The sequence below is a fragment of the Cyprinodon tularosa genome, unplaced genomic scaffold (genome assembly GCF_016077235.1).
Source record: "Cyprinodon tularosa strain WSP-4 unplaced genomic scaffold, ASM1607723v1 ctg343, whole genome shotgun sequence".
Lineage (NCBI taxonomy): Eukaryota > Metazoa > Chordata > Actinopteri > Cyprinodontiformes > Cyprinodontidae > Cyprinodon > Cyprinodon tularosa.
The window spans coordinates 2,390,916-2,412,927 of record NW_024039056.1 but is presented as its reverse complement, the minus strand read 5'-3'; the positions used below and the strand labels follow the sequence as shown (position 1 = coordinate 2,412,927).

General features: G+C 37.6%; 1 protein-coding gene across 5 annotated transcripts in view; it reads left to right on the top strand.

Annotated features, from left to right (window-relative positions):
- The window catches only part of LOC119789676 (regulating synaptic membrane exocytosis protein 1-like), a 123,519-nt gene that overhangs the window by 74,043 nt on the left and 27,464 nt on the right, over positions 1 to 22,012 (top strand). For 3 of the 5 annotated variants that reach the window (XM_038294685.1, XM_038294686.1, XM_038294683.1), the window contains 15 exons: positions 3,704 to 3,744; positions 5,785 to 5,898; positions 5,979 to 6,078; positions 6,232 to 6,355; positions 7,585 to 7,602; positions 12,853 to 12,899; positions 13,712 to 13,827; positions 13,908 to 14,038; positions 14,232 to 14,403; positions 15,890 to 16,037; positions 16,281 to 16,337; positions 17,025 to 17,190; positions 17,453 to 17,557; positions 18,505 to 18,564; positions 20,953 to 21,042. In XM_038294685.1, coding sequence (XP_038150613.1) covers positions 3,704 to 3,744; positions 5,785 to 5,898; positions 5,979 to 6,078; positions 6,232 to 6,355; positions 7,585 to 7,602; positions 12,853 to 12,899; positions 13,712 to 13,827; positions 13,908 to 14,038; positions 14,232 to 14,403; positions 15,890 to 16,037; positions 16,281 to 16,337; positions 17,025 to 17,190; positions 17,453 to 17,557; positions 18,505 to 18,564; positions 20,953 to 21,042 — 1,489 coding nt within the window. The remainder of the gene's footprint in view (positions 1 to 3,703; positions 3,745 to 5,784; positions 5,899 to 5,978; positions 6,079 to 6,231; positions 6,356 to 7,584; positions 7,603 to 12,852; positions 12,900 to 13,711; positions 13,828 to 13,907; positions 14,039 to 14,231; positions 14,404 to 15,889; positions 16,038 to 16,280; positions 16,338 to 17,024; positions 17,191 to 17,452; positions 17,558 to 18,504; positions 18,565 to 20,952; positions 21,043 to 22,012) is intronic. The other 2 variants (XM_038294687.1, XM_038294688.1) reach the window with 2 other exon arrangements.

The following is a 22,012-nucleotide window of genomic DNA, read 5'->3' as shown; positions in this document are numbered from 1 at the left end:
AATTTTATTCTGAATCTAAAACATGCGACGAGGATTGGCAGCTGTCAGTAAAAATGAAAGCAACAATTTCTCTCTGTGATGTTTGTGAGGTCCTTCTAATTCTTCTAAATTTTGTTTCTTTCAAGATTTTCTGTTCACTTCATCCCCTCTTGTGGTTAAAAAAAACACACATTGTTGCTGAATCATGAATAAGGAAACATTTAAGGAGAAGTCTGGTCATCAAGGAATAATCAATAAATTACCTATACCTAAAAACAATATGTTTGCAGTGATTTAGAGTTTGAGTCTGTGAACGGCCATTTTTGTCCAAATATCGCAACACCTCAGTCATGACACTCCTTCTGGCAGTGACGTCACGGTGCACAGCCTTGGACCATTCTCCCTGTTTTGATAGTGGATTCTCTTTCCATTGATTGTTAAGGGAAATCTATGGACTAACCAGAAATCTAACATTTAAGAGGGGAAAAGGAATTACTCACACTCTGGGTTTCACCCTGAAGAACTACGTAGTACAGGCTATCAGAAGAATCTAGTTGTGAACCAGCATAACAAAAACAGATAGATACAAGTTGTTACAGGCGAGTGAGCATAATGGCAAAGTAACGTAGTATTGATGGTCACGACCAAAACAACAATATAAAACAGACATGTGCAATTGCTCTCAAATTCACGGTCCAAATTGCAGAAGAGAAACCCTGCATCCCCCCTAAAGTTCAACAGGAAGTTTTAATGGAGAATTAAATTTAATGATTCTAGGGTTGCAATAAACATAGGATGAAGTTTTTGTATTTTTCTTATGTTTTTACAAAAGTCAGCTCCAAATTCCAGTTAGGCTTAGAAAGATAGAAAAATAATTATAATACATCTATATTATGAATCACTGTAAGTCAATTCAGTTCAATTCAATTCAGTTTATTTATATAGCCCCAATTCACAACACATCATCTCAAGTCAGCTTTTTATAGTAAAGCAATAAGATTATAAATATAAATAATTATAAATACTATAAATTATCAATTTTAAATACGTTTATTTAGTTGTTTTATTTATTTATTTTTTTATGAGATTTTACTTTTTTTCCACAAGTTTTCTGATTCGGTGTTGGATATTGCAGCATTGTTAAAAAAATCTCTTACTCTGTGTGTGGTTGTTATTCTAAAAAGTGTACATCAGTCCATAAAGCATTTTCTAATTATTCGTTTGTCATTTCAAACTAATCAGCAACAATTATTCTGATCTCAGTGCAGTGCAGGACCAGTCTAACATTATATGCAGTTTGCCTGCAGCGGAGGCTGTTCGGCCTTTATAAATCCCAGGGTTTACTCCAACTTGTACATGGAAGCACTCTCTTTACAAGAACTCTCTAACCCTTGCTTGGTTTGAGCGGGTTCATGTTACTTTACTGCCAACTGCTTCCCAATAGATGCACAGTGCAAATTTGATCAAAACTACAATTCCCAGAATGCACCAAAATGGTTGATGCACTGTTGCAGGGCAGCTGTCACCGAAGAGTATGATTTTGTGTGTCCAGAAGCATTAATAGCCAGACGGTGTGGAGGAATTGCTGCAATGTCGGGAATTGCATGAGACCATCTAATAGTTCCACTTTTGGATAGCTAAAGTTTGAGATTAAAATATACTGCTGCAGCTAATTGTTTTTAGTGCTGGTAGGATAAATAAATGAACCTTAGAGCTAACCTACAGACATAAACATGCTTAGGAGTAGTAGGTTTTTTACGCAAGCCTTGGTAGGTATGGATAGGTATTTTCCCTCAAATAAATCTGTATTTATATTCCTCCTGGTTTAAACATTTTTGATTTGCAATATCCAGCCCCTCCCTTAGTGATTTTATTTATAAAGTGAAATCCATTAAAGGTGCAGCTCTAAGTAGCAGATGGGGTGAAATGAATGTTTAGGGTGAGAGTCTCATCAGACCGAGTTTTAAACAGGCCCCTGTGGCTGTTGCCTTTTTTAGCTCTACACTAAGATCAGGGTCAGAGGCGTATCGTAGGTGCTGGCAGAAGCGAGGCACCCAGCCATTCAAATGACTGAGATCACTACAATAAAACCCTGTTTGTTTTTTCTCTTTTCCTTCTTTAAAGGTGCTTGTATATTCCTGCATAGAAACACACAGACATGGACGACTGATCCTCTAAAACAGCAGGGAGGGAGAGGTCAAACACTTAATACACATGGCATTTGACTGCATCTTTTAACTTTTCTTCAGTGTTAAAAGCTCTTATGTTAGATTAGCAATGCAAACCATTTTTACATTTTTTGAGGGGTTTATTCTAGGACTGTAAGTAACATTTATTTTGAAATTTGATTAATCTGTCGATAATTTTTTTTTTTTTGATAAATCGATTAATAACCAGACAACTTTCTGGTTTCTTAAATAAGACTGTTTACATATTTAAACCAGGTGAAACTAAAAGTTTTCCTCTTGAGGAATTCTGCATTTTAACAGACAAAAGAGTTTGTTTTTTTATCTTAAAGGCAAAATGTTTATATATATATATATATATATATATATATATATATATATATATATATATATATATATATATATATAATTTAAATTTTTTGATATAATTACTGCTGTAAACGGGTTGCTCTGCCTGTTAAAGACATGTTTTAGTATCTCTATTCGTTGACGATTATTTCAATAGGCGATTAATCTGATTGTTTCAGCCCTAGTTTATTCTTTCATTCTTTTCTTTATAAAAACAATGATTAAGTCCTGTATCATTATTTTGATCAAGTAAGTTTTATTTTCTATTTACTTGAAAAATAATGTTGTAGTTGCTTCAGCACTAAACTAAGATTTATACTAACAGAATAATCCTGCATTGTTCTTGTTTTGCAGTCTTGATTAAAATATTAATTTGATATATTGACTTATTTTTCTTTCATAATAACATATTTGGACACAGAAACATGCGTCCTCTAAGAATCCCACCTCTGGGTTACATTTATATCTAAGTTATAACATCAAGGTCTGTTTGGTCCATAAGCAGGGGCGTTATCATTCATATTACATAATTGGCCTGTATTTATTAGTGCTTATTAGTGCTTTTTCATTAAAATTTGTATCACAAGTACGCTGTAGCATTGTAGCTTACTGAAAGAAGCAAAGCTGCCGTACACCTCTGACCACCAGAAGTAGGCAAAGTGGGAGAAGTGCCTTGTCCAATGACACAATGACATTGAAAGTTGGAGACTTGAACCGACAACCCTTCGATTAAAGAGCAAACTCCTGCATCCGACGCCACTGTCGCCCATACAACACTACTAAAGGTGGTCACAGCTTGTTAGCTTCACAGCTTCCCTGCTGCTGGGAACACCTGGCTTCGTTTTTTCTCCATGCCATAACAGTGTTCCTGAAGTTTTGCAAACATTGCACTTTTTTAAGCGTTCCTAATTTACATATACAACAGCTTTCTCCACAACATTTAATCTGTAAAGTATCTGGGGAGGGATTAAATTTCCTTTCCACCTCTGCGAATCAGACAGAGTCCTGCTGCTTTGTTGATATATTTTTAATCCTAGCCCAGACCTGAATGTTCAGTAAACCCAACCCTCTGTGTCAGCATAGGCCTTGGGAAGGAGCTGCAAGTTTGAGCTGTATGTGAAGGAAAGTTTGCTTGTATGGTCTCCACCGCTATGTCTCCATTATGTGAAATGATCTCTATTCTGTTGCAGGAGACTGGGAGTGCAATCCACACGACCCCACAGGATGGCATGTAAGTCAGTGTTTTTTTTAATTCTATTATTATTTATTTATTCATTTATTTATTTTACATCAGTACAGTGCTGTTAAAGGTTTATATTTAAGTAAATTAAAGGGTTAGGGTCATGTCAGTGTCCCTGTAGATCTACAGGTTTGATAACTCATTATGGGCATTAATTTATTCAAATGTGTTACACCATCTGCTCTCCTAGAAGCAAAGAGCAACTGACACTTGGACATCCTCTTAGGGTCATAATTATGCCTAATTACAGTCGTGTGTATTTACTCCTTGATATTTTTTAAACGTCTCTTTTAATTTTCTGGTTAAATATTTGACTCCTTTTCTTGGCAATGTTGTTTATTCTAATCTCATGCTTTCCTTCCAGCCCTAACCTTTACTGACCTGAGGATTTAGGCTTTTGGGGTTTAAAAAACAGTGTTAAAGGTTGTCAGAGTTTCTGCATTTGAAAACCAGTTTTCTTGTACATTTGCATTCTTTTTTATGTTGTTCCTATATTTATACCAACCTTCTTCAACTCACAGTGAGGAGTAATGGAAGGAAGGTATTTTAAGGTAGTCCTCCTTCATTCATCGATTCACCTACTTTAATGAACATTTACCACTTGCAAAAATACATCCCAGATCAGCATACTGCTACTTCCATGTTGAAAAGATTGACCTGTGTGCATACTTCAGTTTAAAGGTCATTCTTTAACTCCTCCGTCATACTTCTTGAAACGCTTCTACAGAAGATATTTAAATCATAGGCTTTCTTCTTTGGCCTCCCCATCTATGGAGATCTGCATCTCCCCTCATGATAGACAGCTGATCCAAAAGATTGGCCAGAAACCTGTAAATATTTTTATCTTTAACGTAAAAGTTATGATCATGATTTCCTCATTTTCTGCACCTACTTGAATCTGCTCCTGTAGAGGAAAGCTTCTTCAAAAATCCTCCAGCTCAGTGTAACACCTGGTGCCCTTTGGTGTTTAATTTATACTTGGTATAACTGTTTGTAGTGCTTAATATTAGAATTTGCAGCTTTATAAAAATTGGGACAAAAGTCCTCCCATACTGGTTTGAACATATTTTTTTGAACAGATCTTAAGAGTTTCTTAATGGGACAAGTGCCTACAAATCATTCATTGCTTTTCCAAGGAGAAATCTGGTGGTGAGAAGTAAATATCCCTTGGCCCTGACAGGTTTAGACATAGTTTGGCCCTCATCACCACTTTCTAAATCAGTTAAATAAATATATGTCTATATGTGTGCTTTTACATAAAGTTTTTAGTTAACTTAAATGAAAGAACATAAGGGAAAAACTTCCACTGAGAGCACCTAGTTGCTGTTTTTGAAACATGAATAAAAAAAAAAAGTAAACTTTGTACTGTCTGACATTAACTACTTCTCAAAATTATTATTTTTTTTTCCATTTTTAATATATTCTTTTTAAATCAACTTTCAAGCCCCACTATATTTTTGTGGTTAAAGTGATCGTACAGTAGGTTTAAAATTCTTTGTCAGTTTGCGTGGAGTTTTGAAGGACCCAAATTGCTGAGATGGAAGCTGAGATGGTTTATTGCAAGTTTAATCATCTAAAATGGTTGCAACTGAGGCAACCCCCCCCCCAAAAACAAAAACAAAAAAACAACAGAAAACAAAGAAATAAAAGACTTCAGGTAAAACACACATGACAATAAAGAAATGACGAGGAACCAGCAAACAGTGACTGAACAGGAGGTGTATAGGAGACAGAAACAAAGACCAGGCTAATCAGTAGATTTGGGAGTGGGTACGGACAGAGGAATCTAGAAGGGAGCTAGGGGAAAGGGGACTGACAAAGGGAGGCAACAGAGGGAAAACAAAAAATACATAAGAACTCAAATGCATCCAGAAAACACCACAAAATGGGAATTAAACCAAAACTAGAAAACAGAGAAAAACTTGAATCAAAGTGAAACTGAAAACTTAAGCAGAACCAAAAAGTGCAGAATCTTTCCTCTGAGGTGCACTATGGCCATCTCTCCATCCGCCCTGCTCTGTCCCTCTGCAGCATCCTGTAACCTGGCAGCCATCCAAGGAGGGAGACCATCTGATTGGACGAATCACCCTCAGCAAGAGATCTGCTACCATGCCTAAAGAGGCTGGGGCTTTGCTCGGGTTAAAGGTAAGAGGCAGTCTGTTTAACATGTGGTTGGGAGCTCTGTCTTTGAATTACAGCTTCTTGGTGTGTGTTTTCTGCTTCAGGTGGTCGGAGGGAGAGTAACCGAGTCAGGGAGATTAGGTGCCTTCATCACCAAAGTCAAGAAGGGTAGCCTGGCTGACGTGGTGGGACATCTCCGAGCAGGTAGAGACCAAATGTTATGATCTCATAAAACATTTTGTTTAATCTCCTGATTTCTCTACACACACATACACAGTCGGTGATCATGCCTGAAACAAATTCATTTAGACTATAGCTGTGTTGAACAATCCCGTTTGTATTGGCACCTGGTTTTAGGGGATGAGGTTTTGCAGTGGAACGGGAAGCTGTTGCCAGGGGCAACCATGAAGGAAGTATATAACATCATCCTGGAGTCTCAAGCCGAACCTCAGGTGCAGCTGATTGTGTCCAGGCCTATTGGGTAAGTCATGACACACACTCAAAGCAAATGATTTTACATTTTAGAAAAGGTAGAAAATTATTCATAGTTATTTTCTGTGCAGTCAAGGTGAGAAATGTTGGTATGACAATTATTTAGAGGTTTCTAGTACAGTAAAACTTTTTTCATCAAGATTCAAACGTTTTTGTTTTTATCAAAACCTATACCATTTTCAGAGTGCATCTTTAGTGTTTTTACGTTTTTTACATTTTCAATTCTGCGAACCACCTTGATTTTTTGATATTACCAAGTCCTGTCTTTTGGTGGACATTCTTTGTCAAGTTTGTATTTGGAAAAGCTTATTAGTTTTCCTCCAGTTTATCCACCTCAATTTTGTGAATTCTGAAGAATTTTGGACAGATGCTCATTTCAATGTTCAAATCTTTGAGCAATTGATTACTCTGACTTTAGCCTGGTGACCTGGTACACCATCTCCTTTGAGAACCTCTGAATCATCACCACCTTTCCTGGATTGTAAGAATGGTTCTGATGAAGGACATTTGAGTCCCTTTCTCTTTGCTGGGCAGTAATGAGCATCATTAAATAGTAAGCTGCTTTCTTGGCTTCCCCAGTTGGCCTCGGCAGATGGCCGCTCACACTGAGCCTGGTTCTGCTGTATTTTTCCTTCTGTTAAAAGGGAGTTTTTCCTCTCCACTATCGCTAAACGCATGTTTTGTAAGAGGGATTGAATCAGTCTGACTATATGATCTGTTTGGATTGTCTCTGAATAGTGCCTTGAGATTACATGTGTTAGAAATTGGCACTTTATAAATAAACTGAATTGAATTGGCTAAAAAGTAGCCCTGCAGAGGTATGTTTGAATCTGCTTATTCTCAATAGTCATAGAGGGATTATTCTGAGAAAACAGGTCTTCGACTTTCCAACCTTCTACTATTAAATGAGCCATTTGAATAAGTGACGATCCATATCATAAAAACAAGAAAAGTCCAGTTGCCCTTCTCTAAACTGTTACAATGTCCTATCCATGCCAGACCAGCCATCTATTTACTTCCTGACTAATTTCCAGTAGTTTCTCAAGTTTTTTTTAAACTGAATTGGTTTATTCGCTGTTCTCGTAAAAGCCCGGTTATTCTATATATAATGTTTTTTTCTGACATAACAGATAAATCAGATTTAACCTACTACACACTAGCAAAAGAAAAATAATTGAAGTTCTGAATCTAATACTTTCTTTCCAAACACTCACGAAGGGTTTATAGAAAATATCAGTAAGTAATTCCGTTTTGTTTCATTTTTCTTTTTTTAAGCTTTAATCCTGTCACTGAATCTATTTTGGCTTCAGGTGCCATTTTGTATCTCCTGGTGAAGGGCTCTGATTATTTAGCATTGATCAAATTTCAATCCTTTCGTCAGAATTGCTGTTTGCAGTTATTTTTTATTAATTATTTATTTTTCAAAAATGTCCCTAAGTTCACTTCATGAGATCCAAAATGGCCACTGGGAAACATTCATCATTTTAGCCACGCTTTTGCAAGAGATCAAGTTGCCTGTGCAGAAAATTCAAATCCTGCACCTCCAACATTTCTGTGACTGGTGAGCTCTGCTGGAACATTGGGAGTCATAAAGCAAGCTATTCATTATATTTTCATTTTGAAATTAGCTCAGAGGCAACCAATACTTCATGAAACACTTATCAGTTTGTTTGATTTTTACCCAGAAAACAAATTTAGCGGAATTTTTGTCTGTTGTTAAACATACTATTTCATTAATGCATATGTGATAGGGCGCTAAATTTGTTACAGGTTAGATTTTTCTGGGTGCTGAGTGTGCTTACTGTACATATACATAATACTTTGTTATCTTTTCATTAATTTCTTCTAAGTTTGTCTATTTATACATATTGTCTGTACGGTACAAGTGTATGAAACTGCAGTTACATTTCTGGTTTATGTACACAATCTTGGCCAATCAAACCAACTCTGATCATCATTTCTTTCATCTGCTAAGTAGAAATAAAAACAGATCTAATTTTGATTTATTTACATTTCATATTATCACTGTTTTTATGTGTCCTGCCTCTACAAAATAAAATTCTTCTCTAAATGTGGGTCAGATTTAAAAACATATCATGAGGTTATGTTGAGGTTTTGAGGACCCAAATGCAGAGGTGGGGAGGCAGATGAGGTGAGTTCTTGTAGTTTTAATGGAGTATTCACAAGCAACTGAGGTAGGAATCCAAAAATCCAACATAAAGAGTATAAAAAGAAAAACAGAACCTTGGAGACATCAGGGAAAAACAAGCTTGAAAAGACAGGGAAAGATGAGGAACCGGCACTGAAGAATAGGGGGTTTTCAGTGACGTCACTGGCCAGCTCCCGGTCCGCCATCTTGGGTGGCATATTATCGTATATTAAATATATCATGTCGCGAATGGATAAGTACGCCAGCACGCTAGAGCCACCAGATCATGCAACATATCTGAGGAAATGTTCGGTGATCGACCATATGGACCCCTATGCCCTCCACGGTGCCTTGTTTAGCACTAATCCAGATGGTTGGCCAAATGTAGAGCACGGTAACATAGTTCATTACCCGGTGTTCAGTGAAAACCCTCTGCACACTCTTGAGGAAATGAGAGCGTACAAGGGTCTAGAGGCTCACAACCAGTTCACATCTGGTTGGGTACGAGATGTCGAAGTGATGTACATGAAGGAAATCGCCATCATACGTGGACGGGTGAGTTTTAATAAGATGGTAAAAATGTAAACAATCCGACGCAGGGCTCGCTATGCTAGGTGGCTAACGGCCGGCGGTGCGCGAACAGTTCCAAAGCTACAAGTCCTTGGAGTCTCATGTGCAGTTTACGAATGGATGGGTTCAGGGGCTGCAGCTCATAAAGCCAGCAAACAGTGCTAACCGTTAGTGCTAACAACCACTCAGGTATGTAATGTACTTTTAACTAGCTGCTATGTGTTTCAAAGGTTTGGTTAGTAACGTTAACTGCCAAACCTCCCTAAACCCTCCGGGTTTCTCACATATTTGAGCCTTTTCCCGCTGGTTGAAATCAAGTTAAGGTGAAATTAATCAAATTAAAACACGGCTGAGAGAGGGAGTCCAGTACGCGGTAGTCATAGGTAGTAGTCTGAGTAGCGGCGGCGGAGGCAGTCAACATTGCGGCCACGGAAAGTAATACGTCATGACGCCCAAGCCCTTTTATTAATATATTCTTACATGTTTTAAATGCTTGACAGTTAATTAATTACCTGTGACAAAGTGAGCACTGCAGACTCTGGCGTGTTCCAGCTTAACACCGTCCAAATCGGACCTGGATATCCGTGTCAGCCATAGGTGACGGCGTTGTTCAGATAGCTGTTTTGTTTTTTCACATTGATTCACGATTACGGCTGGTATGCGATAGAAAGAGCGTTGATCTCCACCTCCACGGGCCATGCAACCAACAATTACACACGATTTCACCATTTTTCACTGTCAATACTGCCTAAGGCTGCCACCCAATATGGCGGACGCGCTGAGTAGTCACGTGAGCGCGACGTCACCTGAAAACCCCCTATTGGACAGGGAGAGTATTTATGGGAGACTGAACAAAGACAGGACTAATGAGCTAATTGGGAGCAGGTGTGAACAGAGGCTTCTAGAAGGAGCTAGGAAAAAGGAGAACAACACCAGAGGGCAAGCAAAAAAGACCTAAGATTCATATCCAGAAAACACCAATAAAGTTAGAAAGCAAAGAAAAACAAGGATCAATGTGAAGCCGAAAATTCTGAGAAAACTTAACAGGTTAAAGTTATTCAAATTATTAGACCTCACTAGAAAGTACTTTTTGAAACTTTTTCTTCCTGATGGTGACTGTAAAGTGAGGCACAATATAATAGATTTTAGAGTAGATAGAAAACTCTTTTATCAGCAGAGAAAAGCATTGCGCCAGTGGTGCTTTACAGCAAACACAGAAAGACTCAGTTGAAAGTCCCAAACGGTTGGTTAAATTGATGCTGGAGAAGAGCATAAAATGTTGTAAAAAAGAGAATATTTATGAAATTTAATCCATAGGCACTTCACAGCAGGACCGAAATGCCAACTTTTTACAGTAAACAATGAAAGTAAAGAGTGGAAGTAGAATAATTCTGAATTTTTAGAAAATACTTTTTCTTAAATAATTTTTCTTAAAACTTGAGGCAATTAAAAGTTTATATTCTTTCTCTAATAACAAGCTTATTTTCATAAAGCCCCTAACAGCTGCTTGTAGAGATGTTTGAACTCCATCCTTTGTTTACTTGATTGACAGTAAACAGCAAAAAAAAAAAAAAAATATGTTTGCACTGGAAATTTTAGAGGAAACCTAAACCTGGCATATTCCTAAATCTTATTTTTGTTTTATCCCCTCCTCTAAAAGTTACATCTAATTCTTACATTGGTAGATAAGTAACCCAAACCTAAGGTATTTTTAATGAAGTGTAGATGCAAATTCAAACTGGAAGGCTCACGCCAGCATCACATGCATTCATTCACCTCATCATGTACATCAGCTCCAGCCAATCACCATCAAGTCCTCATTCCTGTTCAGCCGACAGTTGAGTAAGGTTCTGCTTAAAACTCCTCATCCATGGTCAATTCTGAACTTCAGCTGAGTTTCGACCCACCTCCACCCCATCTATTCCATCATGCTCTCAAGCTCTTTCTGTCTTCCTTCTCCTCTGGCCTCCACTCCACCAGCAGTGTCTAGATCCAGGGGGAACATATCTCTGAATCTAATTTCACAACGGTCATCTAAGTTCATTGCAATTGGCAGCTTCCATATCTACACACATACATACATTGGTACATACGTACATACATACATACATACATACATACATACATACATACATACATACATACATACATACATACATACATACATACATACATACATACATACATACATACATACATACATACATACATACATACATACATACATACATACATACATACATACATACATACATACATACATGTTTTAATCATGAACAAGTTGTTGGTAATGCCAAGCTAATGATAAGCTGCTATTATGTATTAATTTGTCAAGTGGGAAAAAAAGACTTAATGAAACATAGTATTTAATCAATGTTTATTCATTGGAGGCTTCTTCCTGTTAAAGGGAAGTTTTCCTTCCTACTGTCCCTATGTGCATGCTTGGTATAAATGATGGCTGCAAATTAAACAACACAATGCAAGGGGCTATCCACTGCTGCTGCATGTTAACCCAGGAGGAGGGAATTCAATGACCTGATGTTATCTGTTGGTTTCCAGGAACAGAAAAACCTTTAAACTCTATGGTTTAACTATATTGAATTGGTAAAGCACCCCCATTAAGCAGTAAATTACACAAAGAAAAAAATGTAACACTACTGATTGGGACTTCTGGTGTAGACAGAAAAGGTAGGGCACTGTATCCCTGCATATAGGTCCATCTTGAAAACATGGCTGCACAACTGAGATCTGTAAAGGTGCTTTTTAACAACTGGCAGAATATCCTTAGACAAGAAGAGAGTAAATATGTTTGCTCAGTTCTCTGGGAAACACAAACACTGATGGTTTGGGCCTATATTTTAGGCACAAAATCTGGATGCCCTGATGTCACAAGGTTAATCATGAGTCGATTTGTTGCATTTTTCCAAATTCTGATGTGCAGCAACAACTCGCCCCATATTGGATAATGTATCAAGACAATGACTGCCTTAATACTGCAGCATAAGAAATAGTACAACCTGTATCAAGTGGCAGATTAGAGGCCTGACTCCATTTGAGATGGTTTGAAATGATGACCTTTTATAAAAGAAAGAACTCAGTGGAATGAGGTGACCTAAAAAAAATAATAAATTCCCCCATAATCTTAGGCAGAATGTAATTCATAGTTCTAACAAAAATCTACTGAATCAAGATTCTTCCTGATGTTTCTTGTATGCGTTTTTGTTCAGTGTAGGAGTAGATAGTTAATTTGAAGTCCAAATTTATATATTCTGGCGCTAATTAATTAAAAAATTAGATTGAATGCAGCCATACTATCTCTTTACTATTTCAATAGTAGTCCTACATTAAGCTTATAATGTAATCTAAAATGTCCAGTTGACACTGATAAGTGCTTCACGGCTTGCTGATTTTTCTTTTGTGCAGTAAATACTGATGTTTCCACTGGATGATAGAAGAGGAAGAAAGGTGCAATTGACAAAACTGAGGCATTGACTCTAGATATGATTATTATTTCAGCTCACATCATGGCCTCTAGAAATGTGTGAATGAGTCAGGGAAACAGTGCAGTCACAAGCATGCTTCACATCTTCCCCTTTGCTTCCCCATGATATTTTTCATCTAAGCGTTGCTAAAATTTAAATTAAAGTGCAGCCTTTTTCCAGTGCTTGCATGCATTTTTTTTAATCAGTTTAATTTCTGACAAGACTTGGAACTATCTATGAGGTCTACATGTAAGTGAAAGGTGTTTTGTTTTCAACTCTTTTCAGTGATATCCCAAGAATCCCCGACACGTCCCACCCTCCATTAGAATCTAGTAAGTATCCTCTCTAATGTGCTTAAAGTATTTAAAGATTTGTCATTGTAATCAAAATCTAAGCAATATATTCATCTAACTGGTAAACCAAAAACTGCATTTATAAGATTGACCTTTGAATTTATGTTTCCTTTAAATGTCAAGTTTAACTGTGGTGAATTTACTACAGGTATATTTAAAGATCATAAAATGTTAAGGAAAATCATTCTTTTAAATCAAAACTAAGAAACTTAAAAACTTAAAAAACAGATTTCTTTCAGATAATTTATCATCAACCTTGCCAATCTAAAAGATAATAGGAAACTGATGGAATTTTTTCAGACTAAAAAAAGCCCCAAATATCCTAACACAATGGTTGTAATAGGGGTGTTTACATTTATCATCTGACTGCGCAAATTTTAATTCTGAAAATAAATTTGCTAAATGGAAACACTGAAGTTTAGAAAAAAAAATAGTTATTTGATATTTTTTATGCTTTGATTGTTTTGTTTTTTTTGCTTGTATCAAAATTAACTGCAATGGAAACACTTTTTTCGCATCACACGTATGGAATTTACTGCTGTCTCTGATGTGACAATGCAGATCATACAGTTACACCTTTAGATTTTACAATGTGGGTTTTAGATTTCACAGTTTTCCGATTAATGACATAATCAGTTGCCATAAAACACATTGTCACTGCAACACCAAGGCCTGTTAAAAGGCCTTTTTAGGATTTTCCCTTGCACTACCCTTCATCTACATTTTTGGTGACTTTTAAGAAAAGCTGCTTTTCCGTCCTTTAACTTCAACGATTTTATTTGATTTCCTAGCAGGTTCCAGTTCTTTTGAGTCCCAGAAGATCGAGAGACCATCTTTAAATGTCCTGTCTCCCTCCAGTCCTGGGATGCTCCGAGATGCTCCTCAGCTGATGCCAGGGCAGCTATCGGTTAGTGGGTGTGCTGTGACTGTGCCTTGTGGGCTGCTTTGGAGTCCTGAAGTGAATGTGTATGTGCATTTCTTAATCAGGTGAAGCTGTGGTACGACAAAGTGGGTCACCAACTAATAGTCAACGTGCTGCAGGCTACAGAGCTTCCTCTTCGGCCTGATGGACGCCCCAGGAGTCCATATGTAAAGATGTACTTCCTCCCTGACCGCAGGTAGGCCAGCCAAACATCCCAAAGGACACTTGTTGTTCTAATTACTTACTTGTAGTATTCTTATGATGCTTTTGAATCTATTTAAATGCTTTAAATAACAGTGCCTATAAACTGTCTCAAATAAATCTCTGAACTCAGGACAGATGTAGCAGAAGTTCCCTGTAAGCTGTGCTCCTTGTATTATTTTATGCAGTGACAAAAGCAAACGAAGGACAAAAACCATGAAGAAGACATGCGAGCCTAAGTGGAACCAGACCTTCGTCTACACTCACGTCCATCGCAGGGATTTCCGCAACCACATGCTGGAGCTGACTGTGTGGGACCAACCCAGGTCACCTGAGGAGGACAGCACCTTTATGGGAGAGGTACCTTACACCCAGCGCTTTAACACTAATTCTGCACCACCATTTAGAGGTGAGAGTGAGAATCTTTCTTTGGTAACTTTGGCTTTGCTCTTCAAGCTGTACATAAATACTCATTGTATTTATTGGTCAACATAAAATATATGCTTTATAAAAGAACTGTACACCCACCTTTCATTCACGTTTGTCATGTCAAAATATAAGAAACTAAAAGGTTCTGATCGACACCAGGTTGCAAACACAATTAAATTAAATTTAAAATGTATTAAAGCACACAACCCCCTCTTAGATGTTATTTAGTAATTAAAAGAGTAAATATTAAATGAAGTGTGTGTGCAAAGCTAAGTGAGCCACAAAAGTCAACAGCATGATGAACCACCAATACAGGAATTACATCAACTGTCAGTGTTTTTCTGCCCTTTTTAGAAGTTATGTTTCATTTTTACTCCCTCCTCTCTACAAACGGACTTTCCTTCATTGAGTTTTAAAGAAATATCTTTCTTCACATCGCTCTAAAAGTCCCAGAACAGTATTTTAATCAATAAGCAGTATTTTAATAAGTTTGACTGTAACTGGGCTGTTAAAACACAGGGATTCTGTATATCTAAAGCCATTCTGCCGAATATATTAACCCTGATTCGGTCAAGCTTCAGCTGTCCAGAAAATCTTTTTTTCATTGATTACTTTTGTATAGTTGAGTTTCTGGGTGACATAGTAGGTGTAGGGTGATGAGATCTTGTTGAATCAAAGCAATCCCAAATCATGGTTTGTCCAACACCATGCTTTATAGTTGGTAAGAGGTTTTTCTGCTTATGTTTATTCATTGTCCTCCAAATAAGCAGCCCCAGTTCTTATGGTTATCAGATTCAACTCTATGAACATTAGTCTGTCTTTAATTAGAGAGACTATATCAAGATTGAAATCAGTTTCAGTAAAAATTGCCTAATAATTGCCCCTCCTAGACTGATGGGCAACAGCAGTTGCTTGTCTATGGTTATTGCTAATCTAATGTAAGAAAAACACTTATGACATATGGGGACATTTCCTTGACTTGCATTCATTTTATATGGCCTAACCCAGACCCTTACCTTAAACCTAACTATTACCAACATATATATCTAAGTCTAACCTAAACTGAATTCACACCTTGGTCCTAAACCTAACCCCAACTCAAAGAACAGGACTTTACCATATGGGGACCAGTTGAATGTCCCCATATGTACCTCTAAGTCCCTGGGTGTAGGATATTTTACAAAATACTTCCTCCACATTGTCATGTGACCGTAAGCCAACCTTAAATTTAAACTAAACTCAGAAGAAAATGTGTATCCCTGGGATATGGACCTTTCCCTGTTCTCACAAGGTAATACACCCATTCTGATAGTCCAGGTTCTGACATGCATGTCATTAGAATGTAAAAGCTTTGGTCAAACGAGCAACCAGCAGCACTGAGTAGCGTACCTCCTTGTTTGGATCATGACCTGAACAGATCCTGATTGAGCTGGAGACGGCCTTACTTGACGACAAGCCTCACTGGTATCCCCTTCAAACCCATGATGTCTCATCGATCCCACTGCCCCGACCCTCCCCCTTCCTGCCCAGACGAAACACAGACGCTCCTGGCAAGAAGCTGCAGCGTAAGTCAGAGCTTGCAAAAGTTTTCCTCTGTTTTTATAACATTCATATTTCCCATCTGTGTGTGTGTGAGTGTACACATTATCTATTATTGTTGTGAAACAAAGTTTAAAATCTAAAGTTATTGTCTTTTTTTTTATCAGCCTTAGTTGATGCTTCCTACCTACCAGGAATACATGCATCTGTACGTCTGTGTTGCATTCATATATCTGTGTGCATGTGTGTGTGTATTTATGACCGTTTAGGTTCTCAGCGTATAACAGATCCTGAATTTGATGAGCATACAGCACTAGTCTCTAAAGGTGGGTGGGGACTCTTTCTCATGGTTACATGCACTGCGATCTGCCCTGTTTTCTTGCTTCATGTTTAGAGGTTCTCTTGCCTAACTTCCAATTTTCAACTGAAAATTGAAATGTTGGTTTTGTTTTGCAAAAAGCTAATATCACATGAAAGATCTGTGCATGCAAGCCAGGAGGACAGCAAATCTGATTTATAAATGGCTCTACAAAATACTTTTTTTGCTAAAGTAATACTTTGTTTATCCAAAATTGGATACATTTCTCATTTTCATGGTTATTGATAAATTCTGATTAACCTCCAGTAGCTGAACTAAAGTTAATAAACTACAATCAAGTTGGTGCCCAAGTCTAGGCCTAGAGAGATTATATCCTGCAACTTTTACATTCTCCCTTCTCCAACATAAGAGGGACTCCTTTCAATGCCTCAGTAGAGCTTAATCACTAAATGCTGGTGAGGAAATACAGCCATTCAGTTTTGGAGCATCACACATTCAGTTTTAGTGTCATCCACTTCTGTCGAACCTTTAGAGAAGTGGATGTAGCCTTTAAATGATCAGAGATCATTGTACATTTCCAAACTTCTAAGCTATTTAAAATATAAGTGTATTGTGTTTGATGTAGAAACCTTTTCTACACCTTAGTTGGTATTACTGTGTGTAAACTTGTGCATAACTCTATTGTGCCAAGCAGCAGATGGGCGTGGCAGAGAGAGGCAACGGGAACCGACGTCTACCTTGGAGGTGCCTGATCAACAGCGGACGCCTTCCCATCACATCCGCTCCCGCTCCGTGTCCCCTCACCGTGAGGAGCAGGGGCGCACCATCCGGTCCCGAGCACCCAATGTCCCCACCCAGAGGTCAGACCCTAAGACCGGCAAATTTTTTTTGTTTTTACTAATATTTCACTTGCAAGTCAACAAAGCCTAAACCACAGAAGAAAAGAGTAGATTTTATCAGAAGCCAGGAGGTAGAGTCCATCTGTTAATGAAATGGCAGCATGATGCAGAACAGGCAGTTCTGCCAGCTCTGCTTTTACAGGCTGAGCCAAATGAGCCTCACACATAGGCTGCTGCAGCATAGCCCGACTACCAACCTGACTGAGGTCCGTCTGTCTTTCAGGAGTTTGGATGACGAGCTTCCTCACTCTCGGCGTTCCCGGTCTCCAAACCGCTATTGCGAGAACTCCAGAGGGCGGCGTCAGGGGGAGGATTACTTGGACGACAGGTTTGTGTAAATGTGTGGAAACTCTCACCTCTGTATATGGACCCTTCCAAAGTATTCGCACCCATTTAATTTTCATGGTTTGCCCCACATTGTACTGTATCTGCAGATTTCTATGAAATTTTGTTTCCTTCTTTCTTTATCCTTTATCCCCCTCTTTAGTGACTCTCGTTTTAAGTGAAGCATTTGGCAGTTTTAAACTTATTTTTATGAACTCTGAACAGCTTTACTCTCCTTGCTGACAAAGAGCATACCCACAGCATAATGCTGCCACCACCATGTTTCACCTTGGGGATCGTTAGAGATGCACTGATCCAGTCCCTGGATCAGATATCAGATATCCATTATTTCTGAGGTATTAGAGTAAAGGGGACTTAATACAAATGCAACAAAACCCTTTTAGAAAATTTTATGTTTAAAAAAATAGAAACTCGTGTTTCAACAATTTTTTTCAGTTGTGTTTATTCAACACCCACAACCTTATCAAAATACATGGATGTTTGTGGCTATGTGACACAGAATGATGAGGTTCAGGGGTCTGAATGCTTGCAAGGCACTGTACTGTAGATAATGAAGATATGGTGCCTCAAGTTCCTCAGGATTGTTTTTTTTTATCTGCTTTCTTTGGCTGATAATTGAGATTCTGCTTCCAGTTTGTAGGTGTAAATGTGCTTTAATTAATTTACATTTTATTACCTTTTATTTACACAAGTGTTTTGTTTTTGAGTGTTTTAGTGCTGTCGCTCTAAAATATCTGCCAGTTTTTACACTTACTCGCTGTGTGTGAAAACAAAAAAGCCCTTATAAAAATCTGCACTATTTCTGAGTTTGTTTGAAGAACGTTAGCAACAGGTTCTCTGTCCTGTTCACATCCTTTACTTCTTCTGCTTTTCTGTTTTTTCACTGTTCTTAATTTCCTCATGTGTCATCCATCCCCATGGTAACCACAGTGAGGTCATCTTGATCCACCAGTCAATGCGCGGCAAAAGTGCCGAGTGCCTGCACACGAGGTAAACTGGCCACTCCTGACATGTAGTTGGCATATTAGGTTTCAGATGAGCTGCATTATCATGTGCTTGGTGTTTTTTTCTCTAATCGCATTTCATTTAAAAGGTTTTCAATGCTGTGTTTAATTACATGCTATGCTTGCAGAAAGCAAATGCTTGTAAAAAAAAAAAAAACTTGCTTTAAATTGGTCTCCAGTTTTATATTCCATTTGTCGTCTACCTGATGTCAAATAATAATTAAAAAACATACAGAAAGGCATCATATTAAAACTCAGCCACCCTGCTGGTTAGAGGGATTCCCTGGACTGTTCTGCTGTATTGCTGCTTCAGGTCCACAAGAGGGCACCAAAGGTTTTTGGTTGTGTTGTTTTTCTAAGATTCCATTAGGAGTAAAGTGCTGAGTGATTATTGAATTAGTTCATGTCTTCTCTTTCATTTAGTTTCACCAACACAAACGTTGGCTATTTATTATAATACAGTAGTTGCCTGATATATACGTTAAAGTTACATCTACAGGGGTCTTATTGTCTTGTTTTAGCATAGAGAAAGAGAGGTAAGTCTAACTCTTGAGAACTCATCTGTGTTCTTTTCTAAAGACATATCTGAGGGAGGTTTTAGATTGTGTGCATACACAGATGTGTTCAATGGAGAAGTGGGTCTCACTGGGTCAGACCTGCATTGCTTATATTTCAGTGCTGTGCTTTATTTGCTTCCACCTGCAAGCTTTGCCATTGATGTTCCCTCATTTTTAGAGACATGCTGAGTGTTTTACAGCATGTACAGAAATGCTTCATTTCTGAGATATAAATGTTCCTAGTGAAAACAAGTCAAACATTTTTCTCACTAAGCTCACCTGAAGTTCACACCGGATGACTGCAGCAACTCAAGTATTTCTCACATTCAAAGAGGTCAAAGCAAATACTGTTTTGTATGATAAAGTGGAAAAGCAAAAGGAATCCTCAGTAGTTTTTTAAGCCTTTTACTGCCCATTTAATTTTAGTGAACATAGGCAGCTTAGTTGGAAAAATGTTTTGATTTTATTTCTATGTGACCATTACTTGAATTGTTGCAGAAATCTAGTAGGAATTATATAAATATGCCACAAAAAAAAAATTCAAAAAGAAGAACTTGGACTTGGTGAACGCTTATTTTCCTTGCTGTACTTTGCTGTTAATTAAGAAAACAAATAAGTTAAATTTTGATTCTGCATCAGCTTTGCTCAAATATGCTATGTTTAAACATTCAATAAGTCCTGGTTTCTTTTTCATTTGATGTTTATATCCACTCTCTGTCTTGTTGCACTCTTTCCTCTGTCTTACACTTCTATCCATTTATTTGCATGCTCAAATTAGACTTTCTGTTAGATTCAATGAAAGAGGGAATAACTTTGTCCAATGGTACCTACAAAGAGACAAGGTAGGTGTATCAGTTACTGGTTCACTATGCTTGGAATTAACAAGACAAATTACATATTAATTTTTGGATGCTCTGCTAACATCAGTCTCCAGTATTGATATTAAGTAATAATTAATGTAAACTAGATAGAATGTGCAAAACTAAACCGGTTTTGAATATTTTTGTTAAAAACATATGTAGAATTAAAATACTTTTATCATAAGTAATTGGTATATGAGAAACAGGAAAAAAAAACTTCAGTGATCTGGAAACCCCAGCCTTCCGAAATACCCTTAAGTACCTTCAGGGTTAAGGGAGTTGGTCAACACTGAAAACAACAGTCATTAGAATACCTTTTTTAAAGTAAAATAACTTAAGGAGTCAACCCTCCTTTAAAATAAGACTTCACATTGGAGGCTTTCTTTGTAGAATTGTCCTTTTTTGTACTAGCTGTTCCAGTTGGATCTGATTTGTACAGTTGGTGAGTATCTGACTGATAGAGCAGGTCTTCTGGTAGTTTCACTGAAACTTTCTTCATGTCCTTGCAACATGAAATCTGTATTTTTGTGTAAAATGGACACAAGATGTGAGTATCTCCAAAGCAGCTTTTGCATATTAGAATAGTTTGCATGTTTTGTTACCAGTTTCCCGCTTCATGCATGATCAAAGCTGAGCTACTATACAACCAGTGGTGGTCTGAACAGCACGGCTCACCATCCTGGGCACTAATCAAATTTTGGTAAGAAGTAAAAATAATCATTAACATTACAATTATATTTTTTTTCTCAACTTCATCAGAACATAGGCAGACTCCCATCCTTAACCCTACCAGTCATGCTTTAGGTTAAACATTTTGGGAATGTAACCAAGCATTCTTTGAAAAACCTTTTCTGTTTGTCCATTGTTTCTCTTTGTTTCTGTCCTGTCCCTTTGTCTCCTCTTCCTTTCTCCTTCTATTCCTCTATTGGATGGCATGTTTTGCTGTCGTGCATCTAGTGATCTTCAGCCAACCCTGGACAGGGTTAAGAGTGCTAGCGCCAACTGTCTCACTCCAGACAATCATGTCCCCCCACCAGAGACTGAAAGGTACCAGCCTCTGCTCCCGCCCAGTCCTTGTAGATCCTTTTAGTTCCCCTGTTTTTTTGTAGTCCCCTCTTCCCTGTACGATCCTTCACATTAGCAGATTTTTTACCCTTTTTTCACTTACCCTGCTCTTGCGCCTGGCCCTCTTTATTTTTCTTACAGATCTTGCACATGGACTGAATCCTTGAAGTTGTATATTAAGTTGCAGAGAGTACAGCGATGGGAAATCTGTGACCACCCTTGTTGCATTCATATAGTTTAAGTTAAAAAAATCAAAAAAATTAAGAGCTGCTAGTTGAAATAGAATAAGTTATCATTGGTCAAGATACAAAGTAGGTTAGTTTGGTGCACGACGAGTTTACAATATTATTAAAGATAAATTTTTTGCTGCCCTTTCAAATTGAAAAGAGTTATTAAAAGAAACTTCCACAATATCTCCACCAAAAAACAAAAATGGATTATTCTGAAAGGAAATACATTCAAGAAAATTGCTAGTTTTCCCAATAAAGAATAGTCCAGCAAATTAGCTACACTAGTGAAGAAATGCTCCAATTGTCTTGTTTACTTTTTTAACCTTCATTTGTACAAGTAGTCTCAGGCATACAGTAAGAGAACCCATATAAGCAGGGCTCCATCTCAGAGTCTTTAGATCCTACTTGAAACAACAATCAGTAAGGATCCAAACAACTATGGCTATTTTGGGAGCATTTCAGACGATAAACTCTTTAAAACAAATACACATAGGACTGCAACTTAAGTTTAAAGTAGGTTTGAATATGACCCACATAACTTCAAGAATAATGTCATGTGGCTCTGGGTATTTGTTCATAATGCACAACTCCTTGATTGGAAAAAAAGACAGCAGATCAGGAAAAACATCTTCCATGGACTTTCAAACATGGTAGAGGAGGGGTGATATAGGCTGGTTGTTCAACTAAAGCTAATGAGAATCTTGCAGTCATTCAGTCAGAGA